At 44.3% G+C, this 17,536-nt stretch overlaps 1 protein-coding gene across 5 annotated transcripts in view; it reads left to right on the forward strand.

Moving 5' to 3' along the window:
* Positions 1–7,801: 7,801 nt before the first annotated feature.
* DVL1 (dishevelled segment polarity protein 1) overlaps positions 7,802–17,536 on the forward strand; it is a 118,509-nt gene continuing 108,774 nt past the window's right edge. For 3 of the 5 annotated variants that reach the window (XR_012677045.1, XM_075172358.1, XM_075172359.1), the window contains exon 1: positions 7,803–8,192. Coding sequence is in view for 4 of the 5 variants with exons in the window: in XM_075172358.1 (XP_075028459.1) it covers positions 8,023–8,192 (170 nt within the window). In the remaining variant the exon portion in view is untranslated. Of the gene's footprint in view, positions 8,193–17,536 lie in introns of all 5 variants that reach the window. The other 2 variants (XM_075172356.1, XM_075172357.1) reach the window with 1 other exon arrangement.

The following is a 17,536-nucleotide window of genomic DNA, read 5'->3' on the forward strand; positions in this document are numbered from 1 at the left end:
CAGCTCTGTGCACACTCTGCTTCCTCTCAAGACTGAGAGGAGGACTTGTTCCATAAAGCTTGTTTATTTTCTTTGTTGTAACAGAATTAATTTTCATTATTATTGTTACTTAACTTTTACCATTTATCATTGTTGTGTAACTCTCCTAGCATTTAAGAAATAAAGGAGAATATAATGGAGTTTCAAGTTAAGGTTGATTTTATTTCTTGCTCTTTGGAGATGCTATCTAAGCTATTAGCCAGCATTAGCTAATTCTTCCCAATAGCTGTGCAGTGTGTTTCATCTCGGAGCATCCTAAAGTGCTTGACAAAGTGCAGATTGAATGCAATAAGTTATTCCAGTGATTTCAGTATGGTTTCCACATGGGACATCATCATTTGACTTGGTCATGGGGCCCACAGACAAATTTTAGCTCTCCAAAAGTGTTGTATAATGAACAGATCTGTGGCTGTAGATGGAGTTCAAATAATCTATCAGAGATGAAGGCTGGCAGCTCCTTCATAGTACATAATTCTGCAGGTCCAGAAGGGAAGATGACATATCCTGCTGGAATAGTTAACTGCACAGTTTTATACTTTGCTCCCAGCCCAAATTCCTCTTTTCCTTGCAGAACTAACACCTTTCAAAGTTCCTGCTGCACATTCTGCTCTTGGAGGGCTTCCACCCACTGAGTAGTATCCCAGCTGGTGTGACAGAGTTCTTCCAGGGACACTGATGGAAACAGCTTGTATTGCTGTTTGGATGGACAGCGCAGGGTGCAGGTGCAAGAATTTGAAGGATCAAAGCAGGATATGAAACTAAAAAGTGGCAAAGAAGTGCATTTAGCAAACTTGATTATTGACCAGCTTGTCTAGCTCTGGTGAAAGTATTATCTTCTCTCTTACCTGGTTGGAAATCATACTACAGCCAGTCTCCTGCCATTTCATACCACCTCTTCACTAGGGTGAATGGCCCTGTGATGCCTGCTTGTGCTCTCTCAGATAACCAGAGGGAAGAAAAACCAAACAGGTTAAAAGGGTTGGGAGATGAAGACAGTGAGAAGTGGATGGGGAGTAGTTCCTTCTCATTGGGCCCTGTTGTTGCTGAGAATGAATGATGAGTTCTTGAGCAGGTGGAGCCAGGGGCCATGTACAATAAAGATCTCATCCCAAATACCCTTTTTGGTACTGTTGTGGACTTTACTGGTCAGTCGCTGCTATAACCTGTAAGTGAGATTCTTCATGGTGAGAAGAAGCCAAATGAGTACTACTGAAAAAAGGATACTTTGGGGAAAGTGAGATCATCCTGGAGCTGGTGCCAGTCCCACTGGGAACATCTGATGCAACAGCTTTTTTCTAAGATTTAAACTTACCTTTTTTTTCCTTTTTTCTTAAATGCTACAGGCAAACCAGAGCACCATGCCATAAAAAAAAAGTCTTCAAATTATACTGTTGATGCTGGGAGCCAGAGATGCCACCATTTTGCTGAAGTGAGGTGACACGTGTTGGATTGGATTTCTATATTTGTTCTTTGTTGGGGGCATATGGAGCTTGAGTGGAGTTTTTTGAGGGCTTCAAAAATACAAATGCAGTGTTTGCAGGCCTGCTAATTTGTACTTGCCTGACACTATGCATGTCCAAATTGCCTGGCTTCCTCCTGAATCCAGGCTTTTTTTTTTCCTATACATGGGGGAGCCTGCAAAAAAGGCAGCTGCAGTTACGCAATTATCTTGAAGAGTGAGGTCTTACTGCATAGCCTTAGGTAGTGCTGGGTGTCATTAATGCTTTAAGCCCTGTTTCTTTCTACTGGTACGGTGGGTCTCTGCTGGCAGACTCCAGCCAACAACTCCACTGTTGGTTATTTGTTGCTGGGGCATCTTGTTACTTTTCTCTGTCTCTGTAGACAATGGGTCTGATCTTCCAGGAAAGCAGCTGGGAACAAGGAAAAGCTAATTTAGCAACCACAAGGCCTGCTTTGCAGACCACTGAAATTAAATATTTTCATTGTCTTCAACTTGACTGAAATGAAGTCCAGATTGTCCCCATTTCCTTTCTGCCTCCCAGTCTGGGGAGAGTCTTACTAGTGGAGAGGGACTTGCTAGTCATTAACAGAACAAATTTCTGAGGGGAAGAAGAAACACTGGGGACCTGAGAGAAGTAGGATAAAGATCCAAATAGACATTCCTACGCAAAAAACTCCACTGTTTCCTAGAGGACAAGTTTTTAAATGTGTATGTGGCCCTCTGCAGATCAGCTGCTCTGAAGACAATTGCTGCAGGGAAATTTTTCAAATGTGGCTCTCCCCTTTTAAAAAAAGTGCTGCAGTTGCTAAGAAGAGGTAGGAGAACCAGAAAATGGCTGAGGAAAGAAAACAGATTGAGTCATGATGAGTAGGAGCTGGGATCGACCCATTAAACTCATTGATGAGGTGTGCATTGCACGAAAATATTTGAAAATGCTTGACACTGCCAAAAGTGTATGTGTGCGATAGTGACTGGTTCTCCATGACTGGCACTAAGAAGACTCCAAAAAAAGTGTGGGAGTGCTGAGTTTTCATAGCTGGCGAACTGATGTTCTAACCCACAGCGTTTTGTGTATGTGGTTCAGCAGCAAGGGAGGTCTTGCCTGGAAGGCATCACTTCTTCCCTTCACAGTCAGAGCTTTTTGCCCAGACAACAGAGGGTCTCATGAAAATTTTCCTCTGAAGACCCATCTACAGCAAACACATGATGGAGAAAAAGGTAATTCATCAAAAACAGCTTGATGTCACTCAGTGATTTGAAGTACTCAACCTGTTGCCTTTTGCAATAACATTTCACGTCTTTGCAGACTCATCTCCACTGTTCTGATTGTTGCTTTAAAGTACAGTTGAGTTCCGAGACAGAAGTTAGCAGCATTTCTGCAGCAGGGGTAGGGAGGTTGATGCCATTCTTATGAGTATCTGATTTTCACTTCAACTTTGCTGTCGCTGGGAGACCTTGAAAAGACAGGAACATAGTTTGTTCAGTGTGGTAATTCTTCCATCACTACAGGATCACACTGGGATGCATCAGACTTTCGGTAGCAGTAACTGAACAGTCATCAATAGACTCAAGTTAGATGAAAAAGAGCCTAAAATTGGAGGAGACACCCTTCATTCCTATGAATCCCATAAGTTGTGTGCATCTGCTAACAATGTTCGTTAATGTTTTCCATTACATTCTTCTAATTTCTTTTTAGCAGTCCCTGTGGAGCACCAACATGAATATTGCCTTCTATTCTTCTCTTTTCCCTTCCCATGCGAAGTACACAGTGCCTCATTCCTACAGACCTGTAGGGCAATTTCTCTCCATAACACACATTCCTCAATTAAGAGGGTTTTTGGAAATGTCACTGAAAATACCCTCTGTCATTTGCCCCCAGGCTTATTTGTATTTGAATCCAGTGGCAATGAAAGCCCTGGGGAGCTTTGCCCAGGAGGCTGGGAGCAGATTGCTGGACTGCAAGTCTTTTGCCTCCCTCTAGTGTTTGATGTCTTTATTTTCTTGTAAACTATCGGGGCCGAGTTCTGCCATGACCTGACTGTGCCCAAGGTCTGCTGCACAGAGAGGAAGAATAAAAGGAAAAATACCTTGCAGATCTTTTAGACCAGATCCATGAGTAGTGTAAACTGACTTGGATTGCATCCCGCTGATGTATACCAGCTTGGGAGCCAGCCTACAGCATCTTAATTTTAAGCACATCCAACTTCTGTGGTTGCAGTTATATCTTTCTGCTTCTCTTTCTCTTTTAGGATCATTTCCATGTTTAGTTCTTATTCTGCATTGATGCTAATCTTGCCTGTGTGAATCAGTAGAATGAGAGGGAATCTTTGCTCCAGAGGTGAAGAGCAGCTGCATAACTTGCCTTTTGGAATGTGCTGAAAGTCTTCACATAGTGCTCGGTGTTCACACGGGGAAACTTAGGATCTCTGCAGGGGAGGAATAGGTTGGCTAACAGTTCCTGTGTGGTTCATTCAGACACCAGCTTCTGATACATCCCTTCAATGTCAAAAGTCCAAAATCCATTTCTCCTTTTGTTTTTAAACAATGGTGATTTTGGAGAAAATACTTAAGCGAAGGAATATAAGGATTAATCCCACTGATGGGACTCAATACTTTGGCAACCCAGGTTTTGTGTCTCTAGGTCACTACTGTGATTCCAGTCTGGAAGGAATCTTCCCTGGCTAATGGATGTCGTCAGCTGAGTTTCTAATACATTTGTGCTATTGGCGTCCTTGTAGGTACCATCAGTCCTACAAGGGACATGGACAGCTGGCAGTAAATGATGGGAAGCTGGCAGTGATGCTAACCACATTGATCCTGCTGTGTGGCTGGAACAAATGAAAACAGAAGTCTTCATTTCCCAGGGTTGATTATCCAAATGAAAGTACTCGTAGTCAAACCTGATTTCATCGACATGAGTGGCAAAACTGCCAGTGACTGACTCTTGAGAAGAAATAATCCTCCAAGTAAAAGATGATTTTGTTCTTTTACAAATACATTCTTTCAGGTGGATTAAAAATACCCATGAAATGTCAGAGTGGGTCCCAAGTCACAGCTTTGGTGAGTGTCGGAGTGCTCAGAGCTTTGGTTTTCTTTCTGTCATATCTCTTTAAACAAATACTTATTTGCTAAGCACCCAGAGTGTGATGAGCTTTTTGAATTCACTGAGACAAGCAACAACCATCACTATAATTCAAAGGATGGCTTTTTAAAAGGGCTTGCTTATTCTTTGTGTAGTAATGAAGTGCACTGCTATATAAATGAAGAAAAGGGTGAGCGGCGTTTATGCCTCAGGACACTGTCTGCTCCCTGCAGGGGTCAGCAAGACTATTTGCTCTATCACAGAGAGCACAGCACTAATAGCAAGAGATTTTATGCCTTATATTTATTTTCAGCTGAAGTGTTAAGGCCTGAACTCTGCAAGAAGCAAGATATTAGCTCTGATGGACCGGTGGTTTGCTAAGGTGGTGTATTCTGCATTCCTATGTCTGCTCTTTAATTGGATTAGCTTGTGGTTTGACTGTAACATGAAAATGGGTTATCTCCTCTCTTCTGTGCTTTATGGGGACACAAAGCTTTTTGTGAGTCATAGATCCAGTCTTATCATGTCTGTTCCAAGGTAGTCATCTGACAATTATACAATTCATGATATTTTCAGTTGTGAAAAGTAAAAGCAAAGCTAATAGAGCAAGAACAGAGCTCTTTGCAGATTTAGTCTTTGTGTGAATACCACCTGGGTCTCTGAGGAATTCAGGAGGTCATTAAGTACGAACTGAAGAGACCACAGGGTTGGATGTTAATGTTTTGCCTGAGTCTCATACTGCAAAAACTACATAAAGCTCAGTATCTCAGAAAATATAGCTTGTACTAGAGTTACCTTATAGTCCTGCCAAAGGAAGCCTTCTCCATTCTTGCTCAGAGATTCTTGTGTGTGGTAGGATTGATGGATTCATGGCATACTTTCTATACCAAGAGTACTCAGGTGTTTGCAGAACCGTAGCAGCTGTCTGTGCACACATGCAGGACAGAAAGTTGAATGCATAGTTTTACAGAAATCTTCAGTACTTTATGCCTTACTCTATCAGAATTCCAAAATTGAAACTGAGAAATGACTAACCATCAGTGGCTACTGCTCTTGGAAAGTACTCTTTGAAGTGTACCATGTTGGTCATTCCTGACTTAAAACAGTACCAAATCACTAGTTACACGATGAAGACTAAGGCCATACCTTTACATTGCTGTTTATCTTACCTTGTTTGATGATCATACAGGCATTCAAGTTTAGCAGTGATGAGTGGTATGAATGTCAGCAGATGAGCAAATCACTGGAGTTGGAGAACCCCAGTAAATGTGATTTTGTAATTGCTTCACTATCCCAGAAATAATAGCAGATAGTTGATGATATTTTGGTTTCTCAATGTTGTTAAATCTTATTGAGTTGTGGATTAACCATGCCATTGGTAGAGGGGTACCCAGGTCTGGCTCTGCGTGGGAGAATTTGGCTCTGGAAGCAGTATCACAGCGTTCATGTGGTAGTGCGCTGGTGGGAATTAGTAATGATTAAACTTTTAGAAAATTGAAAATAATAAATAGCAATAATGTTAACAGACCTTTTGGCAGCCTCTAACGCAATTGGCTTCTCTGTTTCATGCTGATAGAAACATCATCCCAGTGCCACAGGTAATTCAGTCACTGAGCTGTGATTTACCCCTTCACAGAAAGCAGCTGAATATTCCAAGAAGTGAATGTCCTCTTTCTTTGAAAGGGAAAAAGAGAGAATGTCATTAGCTTGGGATTTCCCTGAAGAAGTATTTTTGTTTAATGAACAAAAGATTCCTTGCGACCTAAGCACACTGTTCTGAAATTTTCTGGCTGTCATTTTTGGGGATTTCTAGAAAGAAAGGTGAACTCTTCCCAAATACATCACCTGCAAAACATGATGCTCTAAAGATTTTTCTCTGGACTGTGTGCTCCAAAACATACCTGTCTCACCTGGCAGCATTGAACAGTGACTCTTGCTGTTCTGTGAAATTCAAGTGATGATAGGTCTAAAGCTTGCTCCGTGCCAAGCACCTCAATGGGCTCTGTGCCCAACAGGCTTCCACTGAAGCAGCTATTAAAAGCAATTTCTTCTGAGCCACGAATGTGTCTCTGCTCTCTTATTAGCATAAGCTGCAGAGAAGCCAACTGCACTGTGGAAAATTTCATGATCTGCAGAGAATCCGTGAGCTCATTACTTAAACAGAACCCATCTCAATTCTCATGAAACACAAAGGGCACCGGTCTGCTGGGGGAGGGGAGTCCGAATTCTTGATATACCTGAAATACAGTAGTCTGCCTGCCATTATAACGCTCTGAGTAACGTTAGTCTGTTCTCTGCCCTGCCCATCCCTCAAATAAATACATGGGAGAGAATGCATCTTGCACCTTGTAAAGACTGCCGAGTTAGAATATAAAGCTTTACTAACCGAGTATATGTGTAATAACATACCTCCCTTTTCCTGCTGTTACGTGAATAAGGATACAGACCACCTTTGTACAATGCCTAGGGGTCTGTCCCTGGAAAGTGTTTACTAATTCCTAGAAGAAGAACCTAAGGAGAGAGCTGCAAGGGGACTAACAGCGTTTGTACAACCCTTTGGGAATGTTTGCTGGGACGGCAAGTGTTTTTCTTAGGCCAGAGACTGAGATGCTTATACAAACAGAGCATCTCGTGTGTGTTGGGCTCAGATAAATCTCTGCCACCATCAGGTAGTATTTGTGCACCGAAGCAGTTTGAACGTGAAAGGTGATTTTTATGGCAAGGAGCGAGTGCTTAGCGCCTTCGCCCTTGCTAGTTGTTCCCCTGGAAAGGATGGGACCAGCGCGATGAGGTTGCTGGAATCAGCCCTGCCGCTCTCCCGCAGAGGCAGGAAGCAGCGGGGCCCTTCCTCCCCGCCCCGCAGGTTCCCAGGCATGGCATCCCGAGTCACCGCCGGCCGCGATGCTGCAGAGGCGCCGGCGGCGGGCGGGGAAGCAGCACCGGGAGGCCGGCCCGGCTGTCGCCGGCGCTCCCGCACGCCCGGGCCGCTCCCCGCGGCGGCCGGCAGCGGCGTGGCCGGCTGTGGTGCCGCCGCGCCGGCAGGGGGCGGCCTGCGGGAGCGCGGCTGGCCCGCGGGCAGAGCGGCGGTGGCGGGAGGAGGGCGGCTGGCCCGGCCGCCCCGCGCCCCCGCTGCCCGCCCCCGCCCCTGCCCGCCGGCCCGGGGACGGGGGGCCGCGGCGGCCCGCTGCCGAGCGCGGCGGGGGGCGGCGGCCGGCGGCGGGAGGATGCAGGCGGGGCGGGCGGCGGCGGGCTGCCGTTCCCGGGTCGGGCAGCTAGAGAGCAGTGCAGGGAGCGAAATCCCGGCCGAGGAGCCCCTGCGCGGCGGCGGCCGGGCGCTGGGAGCTCCCTTCCTGTCGGGGGCGGCTCTGGGCCGGAGGCCGTGAGAGGAGCCGAGCGGCGGCGGAGGCCCGGGCCGGCTCCCCTCCGCTCCCCCTCTCCCATGGCGGAGACTAAAATCATCTACCACATAGACGAGGAGGAGACCCCCTATCTGGTGAAGCTGCCCGTCCCGCCGGAAAAAGTCACTCTGGCCGATTTCAAAAATGTCCTCAGCAACCGGCCCGTGCACAGCTACAAGTTCTTCTTCAAGTCCATGGACCAGGATTTCGGGTGAGCGGCTCCGGGCCGGCGGGGGCCGCGTCTGCCGGAGCGGGGGGCGGCGGGCGGCGGTCCCTGCCCCTCCTCTCCTCCCCGCGCCCCTTCCCGCTGACAGCCGAGGGGAGGTCTCTAAGCCTCCCTCGGCCCCGAGCGGGAGACACCTGCTTCGCTGGCGGCGGCGGGCGCCGCCTGCCCGGGGGCTCCGCGGCAGCCCCCGCCTGTGTGCGGGCCGTGCCGGGGCGCTCGACTGCGCGGCCCGGGCCCGCCGCCGGGTGCGGCCCTACCCGCGCACTGCGGCGCCCGCTCGGCGCTAGGCCCCGGCGGCAGCCGCCGGCACCCGAGGGAAGCCGCTAACATGGCGGCCCGGCCCGGCTCGGCCCGGCGGGCGCCCGGCGCGGGGGTCGGCGCTGCCGCCGTCGCCGCCCTCACCCCGCGGGAGCCCCGCGGCGCGCCTGCCCGGCGCCCGCCCCGGGAGCTGACAGCCCCGGCCGGACCCCCCGGAGGCGAGGAGGCCTCTCGGCTTGTCTTTCGGTAGCTCCCCCCGGCGCGCTGCCCGCCTGGCGCGCCGGGCGATGACCGGGGCGGGCCGGGCTCCCCCGGCCGCTCCCCGCCCGCCCTGTCGCTCCCGGCCGGGCCGGGCCGGAGCCTGACGCCGGGCAGGGGGTGACGGCAGCCGCCGGCCGTAGCTGTCACCGTGTCGGGGTGAGGCCGCGAGGCTTGTGGCAGGAGCCCTTCGCCGGGGCGGGGATTTCTGAAGAGCCGAGGAGAGTCGGGCTGCAGATACGCTGAAAGGTGAAGCCTTGTGCAAGCGCAGAAATTGCTTGAAAATCGGGTTGCTCTTGTGGGTCTGCACCCACACCAGACGGCGGGTGTCAAATGGTCGGTGGTCGAAACGGCCGCTTCTTCGAAGGGCGTGCTCCCTGCTCACCGCCGCTAATGCATTCTGCTTGCCAGGAGCGCAGGAGAAGACAAGGGCCAGGCTTTCAAACGACCTTTGTGATCGTGTGGGCCAGGTTTCTGACTGGAGCCCGGGGAGATTTGACATCGCTCTAGTCTCTGCACACAAGTGTGGGTCGCATGCCACCGGCCTTATTTACAGCCATAATAAAATACACCAATAAAAAACCGTTTGACAGTTTGCCAGACAGTAACTTTCAGAATGTATTAATCCTTTTGTAGCAAATCACTTCTCTTTGTACTCACATCTGTCGCTGGCAAGACAATTTTACGTATTTAAATGCCTTGCCAGTAAAAAAGAGAGCAAGTTTGTGGGAAACTGATATGGACCTGACTCTAAAATAACGCCGTGATTGAGGTGCGAATTTTATGTTTGGTGAGATCTATCGTCCCAAGCATCCTTTTACATATTGTGTAGCTTCTTTCTTATCTGTGAGGCCTGAAGTCTTTAACGTTAGTTGTGTTTTTATCCATGGTGGAATGTGGATATTGTTTGTTGACACATATTTCTTATGTGGCGAGTTGTTAGTATTGGCGTGTTACTGTAGGAGTGTTCATGGATTGACTTCTTGTTTTTCTGGATTGTGGAAACATTTTTTTGGGAAACAACTATACAAACTGTTTGTTTTCAAAATAAGGTCTTTGAAATTGTCTATTCATAAATTTTTCTCCTTCACCCTCAGGTGACAGGGACATGTACCCTGCAGTTGTCGTATAAATCAAGCTCTAAGCTTTTGTGGTGCAATCTCAGTAAAGGATGTTGGGTTTGTTGAGACAGCATATGCATTCATTCCCACTGCTACAGAAATTTAGTGCTAGAAAACTTAAACTGTGCTGAACATACTAGGAAGATCTCTAATACGTTTGGGCTGTTCTCGATCTTTGACCAGGTAACAGAGTTACTAATGTAAACCTTACAGTGGATTCTCTTCTTAGTCTCAAAACTGGGGTGAAAATTGTCTGTTATTCTTGCATTGTCTTGGAAATGGAGATGATGGAAGATGAAGGGCTGCAAGTGGGTGATGAGGATTAGGACCTGTAAATTCTGTCTCTCTTATCTAAACAATAGTCTCAAATATAACTACTGAATGCATTAGGGTGGCAATCCATTGTCTTGAGACAGCTAGAAGTAACTCTATAGATAGTGACTCTTGCAAGCCAATAAGCTGTCAGTCAGATTTTTGTTTGCGTTTGCTTTGTTTGTCAACCAAATTTTTGTTCCTCTCTGAATCCTAAACACTTGTGAAAAATAGGGAATTAGAAGAAAACTTACATGAATCTTGGTTGTCTTAGCAAGTGTTAATAGTAAATATGGCTTTTTTTCATCATCTTGTCTTCAGACTGGCTTTTTTTAATTGTTGTTGCGAATAGGTAATTATAGATGCAGTTGCCACTAACCATAACAAAATTGTGTATCTAATTTCTACCTTATGTGCCTGAAAATGTCCTCCAAAGAAATTATTTTCTGTGTGTTCTGTAAGTGGTACTTAGGCTTATGCTACAGTAACATTTGGGTTTTAAATGTAGTGTTCTACAGTTCTAGTCTTCTGTTCTTCACATTGCTGCTCAGTGGCTGTGCGGAGCTATGATTTGGCATGGTGACTGCCGCTTGGCAGGGTGGTTTGTAAATCCCAGTGTGGAGTGAAAAGTACTTCTTGTGTTAGGAAAGCAAATGTTTTCCTGGAGAAGTGGAGCCTCCTTGAGAAGCCAGTGATCGGGAACTGACTTCGCAATACTGCACATGTTGTTGTAATTAAGGCACAGCCTTTCCTGGATCCTGAAATAATGTAATAAATAATTGTGTTCAGAAACAGTGGATGTGTTGAATTGTTTCCAACCGTGAAAGATAGAGTTGTTAAGGACTGGAATGGACTTGGGTTGGGAACGTGGAGCCATATCAAGCTGTGTTATGAAATTAAGCAGTTATGTGTTTTGTGTACCTGTGCTGAGTTACCAGCCTGCGTTCAGCTTTGCTTCTCAGAAGGTGCAGGAGAAGAAAGGTGTAGGAGTGGTGTATTTCCTTCAGAACTTCGGTTACAGTTTAATTTACTTTCTTAATGTTACACTATCAGTGAAGCTGTGGAAAATAGATACAAAGTGGAACCTTCTTCTTTATTTTCCTGGCAGTGTTACTTTGACATAAAAACACTTTCCCTGTGCCATTTCATTTCCAAGGGTGTCTTCAGCACTAACTCTTGATGGGATGGACCTGTCTTTATTCTGAAAGCCCAGGCTTTCCTACTGACTCCATCTGTAGATATGATGTTGTATTTAAGATGCAGGATGTCTAACTGTGTTCTGAGTTTAATACTCAACCCTTGGAAGCGCTTTGTAGCTTCTATTTTTATTCTAGTCGGTGGGAAATTAAGCAGGGACGTTACAGGATCAGACTCGTTAATGCAATAGTATCCACCAGCAATGAAATTAGAAAAGGTGATATTTGTGATATGTGTTTTATAGACAAGGAGCTGTGTCATCAGCTTACTTAGTTGCTTGCAGCAACTGATTCTTTCCTCTCAGGGCAAGAGCTCACAGGTCACTTGCGATCACTGAAATTGTTCATTCTTAGGTTATAGCCATACACATCCTTGCAATAATGTGTAATGCAATTTTGTTGATTCTTTGATGATTGAAAAATGACAAATAATGAATACATCTAAAAATAAAGCTATAGTTTGTGATGCCTGGGCTCTCATGACTGAAACTCTGACAGCTGCATAAACTGTGTTGGATCCAAATGATTCATAATGAATCTGTGTGATAGATCCTGTAAGAGGAATTCCTATCTGTCTGCTCTTAAATATTTGGTATTTCCAGAGCTTTTCTTGTAAAACACTATCACTAACTTCCAAAAGTACAAAATTATAAATGTATATGATCCAGGCATTCCCATAAGTTACGTGTTTTAATTTTGCTATACAATAACCTACTTTGAGACTCCATGCTACTGTTTCATCTTTGGTCAGTATAGGATGCTATGCTGTGACATGATTGTAGCAGGGGAGATTCAGAGGAAGAACTGTACTGTCTTAAATACATGGTCTGTACAAAAGCTCATACTGATAAATATACTCTCTCCTGCATTGTTCTGGCTTCCTTTGCTCTGTTCAGTCAACATGTCACGGGGGCAGGAGCTGCTGATGGTGTCTTTCAGTACTGCAGGATAGGAAGAGCAAGCCAATCTTAGGACCTGCAATCTTTATCCATCGAATACCAGAGTATGTTCTACCATCCTTCTGGGTGAGGTTCAAGTCCTCATTCTTTCCATTGTGTGAACTAATGCTCTTTTGATTATACTTCTTTAGGGAGTACATTGAGGAGTGGCTTTTTAGGCATTCCTTTGGTATCAGCAAAAGAACTTCCTTTTAAATTGCACTTTTAGGTGCAGCTGTTTCTTGCGCAGAAATTGATGTTCTTGGTACTTGCTGTGTTGAAAACTAGCAAGCAATTGTGATTTAAAGCAGTAGGAATCCAGTTTGGGACTGGGATTATGAGCTGAATGGGGCAATTTTTGATAGAAAAGGACATGAGAAGCACTGTTTTGTGTTTTTTCTCATGGAGGCAATGTACCATCTCTGTTTTCACCCTTGCCCTAAGAGGAGGCCTAACTGAGAAACAGGAGTCCTAATTGACAAATGTAGAGATGCAGAATAATTTCATAACTGGGAAGGCTTTTAGAGGCAAGATATTAAAAAAACCACCCTCAAAACATTTTTTGTGGGGACAAATGAAAGGAGGAGTTGCCTATTTATCAATGAGGCTTAGACAATTGATGCTTAAAGTGCCATTTGGACACTGGACACATATAATTTAAAAAACAGAAAGTTGATTTGCATGTTATATTTGCAGAATTGCACGCTCATTGGATGTAACTATGAAAGCTGTTGTAAAAATCCAGCAAGCAAAGGAACATTGGACAAAAACGTGGAAGCCTTATTTCTGCCTGTTCTCTGTCAATCAGGTGCCACAGAGTTCTAGACTCTGAGCTAGCTGAACTCCAGAGAAAGTTTTTGGGCTGAATTCTGTGCTTGGAAAACTGTTCCTGTGCTTATTCAGGGATAAGGCAGCATACTGGACAAAAGTCCCTTGCAGGTAGGATTTGGCCTTTTAGGTGGACTCTGCTGTGCTATGTAGTAGTAAAAGCATAGTTTTGGGTTGGTCTTTTTTTTTTGGTAGTTATTGCAACAAAGATTTTAATGAGGTATTTTTGCTGGTGTTTTTAAGGAGATCCTCTCAAGACTAAAGAGCAACATGAAAGGATGCCTACCTCCACACTTGTTTGAAAACTGAACAAGCAGGTGACAGAGGCTGATATAGGTCAGTTACAGGTAGGAGTTTGTCTTTTTTGAAACAGAATAAAATGAAGGCAAGTGATTCATATTTGCATTAGAAAATATGGAGCTGGTAGACTAATGTGCAGAAGGGGCATGTGCTAAAAATAACAGTTTAGGAAAATGATCTTTGCAGCTCTGTGACAAGGATTGATACCCACAGAATGAGTCTGTATGGATCAGAACTAGGCAAAGGGATGTTGAGGTAACTACTATGATCACAGCTCTGGCAAGTATTTTAGCTGTATAAATGGAAAGTTTCAGAAATACTACACAGACTGCAAGACCTGTATGTAGGCTGGATGTGAGAGTCTAGAGAGCTGTCAGAATTCAAGACAATGTCCACGTTACTGACCTGAATGATGGGCAAGTAGATGAGCAGATAAGAAGAGGTGTACTGTATAAGTTTTAGCCTTGAAATGTAAGCAGTATTATCTTTACAAAGCAACCACATAGAATCTCTGTGTGCTTATTTTCCCATGTGCATCTCTGTCTTGTCCCTGTTTAGTCTCTTTTACCTTCAATGTTATTGAGGCAACAGGGTGTTTTTAGGAGGGCTGAATGAGTAAGGAAGTAGTTCAACGAGGATAGAACTAATGAAAGCAGGTTTCCTAAAGATTTGTGTCCTTTCAGTGTTAAGCCTCTGTATTTTCTCTGTTATCTCAGGCTGCTTCCTCAGTTAGTAGATATTCAGAGATCTGAGATACAGTTAGACTGAAAAAAAAGACAGCAGTTTACTTGGACACACGGTTAAAAAGGGTTGGGGCTTCAACTGGTAATGCAGTCACATAATTTACCATATAGATCTTCGCAAATCCTTATGGCGTGTTTACTGAAAATATCTTTTGGATAGCAAGCGTGGTTGAACAGCTGGAGCAACAAATGGGTTTCTCTTAAAGATATTTTTTATCCTGTAACCTTTTTTGGCCAGGTTTGCCTGTCTGTAGGGTAGAAAGGAATGATTGCGTAATAGTCAAAGTTGTCTTCAGGTCACATTGGGACAGCTGTTCCCTGTGATGTAAACAGGCATCGCTGACCAAGAAAACTAATGCAAGGCATGTTACAGCCCATGGCTGAGGTTTATGACCCTCCTCTTCTGCTGCTGCCAGCTTTGCTTTGGGAGACTATAGCTGGGAGTGTGGCAGCAGTGAAACTCTGTTTGGGACTGATCCAAAGCTTGGTGAAGTCACTAAGAGTCTTTCTCTGAAATGCACTGAATTTTGAGCCAGTTTCTAGCTGAACTGTTCTGTCACGTGAACAATACTGGTTCGAATGTGTAACTTGCAGTGAGTGCAGTGCTAGGAGAATGCTTTTTAATGAAGGCTTTCCTCAGAAAAAACACAGGTGGTTAAGTAGATTGAGTTGAGAAGATGCTTGGATTTTTACTAGTTCTTTGAGACAGCTAATAAAACTGTGTATGGTGACTCTCCTTTACCATTCAGTGGGTTGGTCATCGTTCTTTCCAGCTTTCATTCCACGCAGCATAGTCTGTTGCACACTTAAATGCTGTAAACATTGCAGAAGTCTTGGTCTGCTGTTGGTGGAGAAGCTCAAAAGTGAAGGCCAAGTTTCAGCTTGATTCAATCAAATCTGGAATCACATTCTGAAAATAAGGATTACTAAGAGCAGGTGCTAGGCCTGAGTATCTGGATCAACAGCAACCACATAGAGGCCTTCAGGGGGAAGGAGAAGTGTTAAGACTGGAAGGGAGACTTCATTAATACCTGCAGAAAGTTGGAGTACTGTTACCTAGTGGAAGAAAATGGATAGTTGCATCGTTAAAGCACTGAATTGAGACTTGGGAAATAGCAAAAAATTGTATTCAGCCACAGATTTAGGCTTGGACTCAGAGAAGTACTTGGACACACTGAAGTGTCGTGCTGAATTGAGGCCTGTGTTAGCTACTTGCCTAATGAGAATAGCCTTTATTTCTGCTACCTTTTTCCCATTTTCTCTGCTGAAATTTATAAACTTTCTGGAGACTGTGTGTCTTACTACTTATGTTTACATAGCATCTAGCACTGTGGTGCTTTTCTGTTTGCTGACATCAGAAAGCACTATTGTAGTACAAATAATGAAAATATGTATGAGAACACCAGCCTAATAGACCTCAAAGCTCGTACTTTGTAACCACACTAGGTTAGCTTACACATATTTTGCCAAGCTGATTCTGATAGCTGTCTACAGTACAAGTCACTGCTTATTTTAACGTCCCAACTGTAATGTAATCTAAATATTTAAAACAACCACTTTTTCTGCTGGAACCTGAGGACTGCTCTGCTCTGAGGGTGGAGTATGTTATATTTATTAAAAGCTAATGCTATGAAAACATGCTAAAGGGATACATCAGGTTTGGTCTGCTTCCTGTGGCTAGTGATCTGCAGTGGGACAAGTTAGAAAAACAAGTTTACTACTGTTCATTTAATGAACACCTCCACATAGTGTATGCATAGTTTTGTTTTTCTTTTTTTCCAGTGCTCAGGTAGACTTGTTTTGGCTTAAGAATACACACACAGACTGTACAGCTGTTGGAAACATTAGCCATCTCTATAGGATTCAAGTTCAGCAACTTACGGGCTTGCTGTATCTATAATTAAAATTTGCCTGTGAAGTAGGTTGAATTAAATGGGATTTATTTAATAATAATTTTTGAAAGATTATTACCATTCTAGCCTGCCACAGGAGAGTGAACAGGCAACCAGGAGGAGATCCAGATGCACCAGGAGGAGATCCACATTCAGTGCTTTGAAATGAACCATAGATAGCAATGGAATAGATGAAAATTTTGAATTAAGGAATTAATTTGTATACAGTATTAAAGCCTGTAAAGATTTCCATGGTATATTTGAGATTAGTACAGCAGGCTCCCTTCACTTGGATTCTGCTTACCTTCAATCATGAATCTGGCATTTTCGAAAATAGCCTTGTTCATGCTTGCATTTCAGATTCCACTTCAAATGCAGCCTGATAGGTGTTACCATGACTATGTGCAACCTGGTCAATTGTCATTCTGATTAGTACTTTCAGAGAATCGTTCAGGAGCACCAACCATTTATTTCAACTGTTGTGCCACAGCGTTAGGTGGAAAGGTTGACAAGGTGGTGTTTATGAAACACAGATAGTGATTTTTCTGTATATGGCATCACTAGAATTCTCTCCCTGTTCTTCTGGTCTTTATCTTCTTTAGGAATCATGACATGTTTCAATTTGGATGTCTGATAATTAAAGTCATTTCCTTTCTCACTTTTTTCCCACAACAGTTGGGGTTCCTGTATATTTGGCTGATTAGATATGTTGCTGTTCTGCTTGATATGATCAACAGTAGATTTTCTGCCTTCATCTCTATGTGAAATTCTTTTAAATGGTGATTTTTTCCCCCCCCTTAAGTTCTGGCTAATTCTCACTTTCTTTTCTGCGTTACTGTCATTCTTTCCGTGTAAATAGACATGGAGAAGGGGTATCCATCAGTGTATGCAGCTGACATTTGCCTTGAGAATATACTAGACCTCAAGTCTCCCCATTGCAATCTTGAACGCCTTGTGATTGGTAGGGATCTGATTTGCTATTAGAATTTCTTTGCAAGTGCCCAGTTTCTTAATGTTTCTGTTGATTGAGTAGCTAGTCCACTGTCTTTATTGCTACATGGTCCAATTCTAACATCTCCAGGGTAAATGTGTAGGATGATTACTTGCAATTACAGCAGTGAGCTGTGTTTACAGACAGCCTCTTTGGAATAGGGAAGGTTGAAGTTTCTATTCCACCTCCTTTTGTGTTAAATAACTTAGGGATATCAGCTGGTGTTTGCAAAGTGGCAAACCTTTTTAATTTTAAGTTAAACTTAAAACTTCTACAACACAGAAACAGATTTTTTTTCTGTGTTTATGATAAGCTAAAAAGGAGCAGCATTATCCTTGAAACTTTCAGCAGTGTTGGAGTCCAGTTCTATATAAAGTCGGTTGAGATCAAGTATCTTAAAACCATTAAACCCTGATCCCCTTTCTTAGCAAGTATGTATCTCTCTTAATGTGCCTCACATTATGGGAGGGAAGATTCAATAGAATCAGCTGA

Source organism: Calonectris borealis, chromosome 23 (genome assembly GCF_964195595.1).
Source record: "Calonectris borealis chromosome 23, bCalBor7.hap1.2, whole genome shotgun sequence".
NCBI lineage: Eukaryota > Metazoa > Chordata > Aves > Procellariiformes > Procellariidae > Calonectris > Calonectris borealis.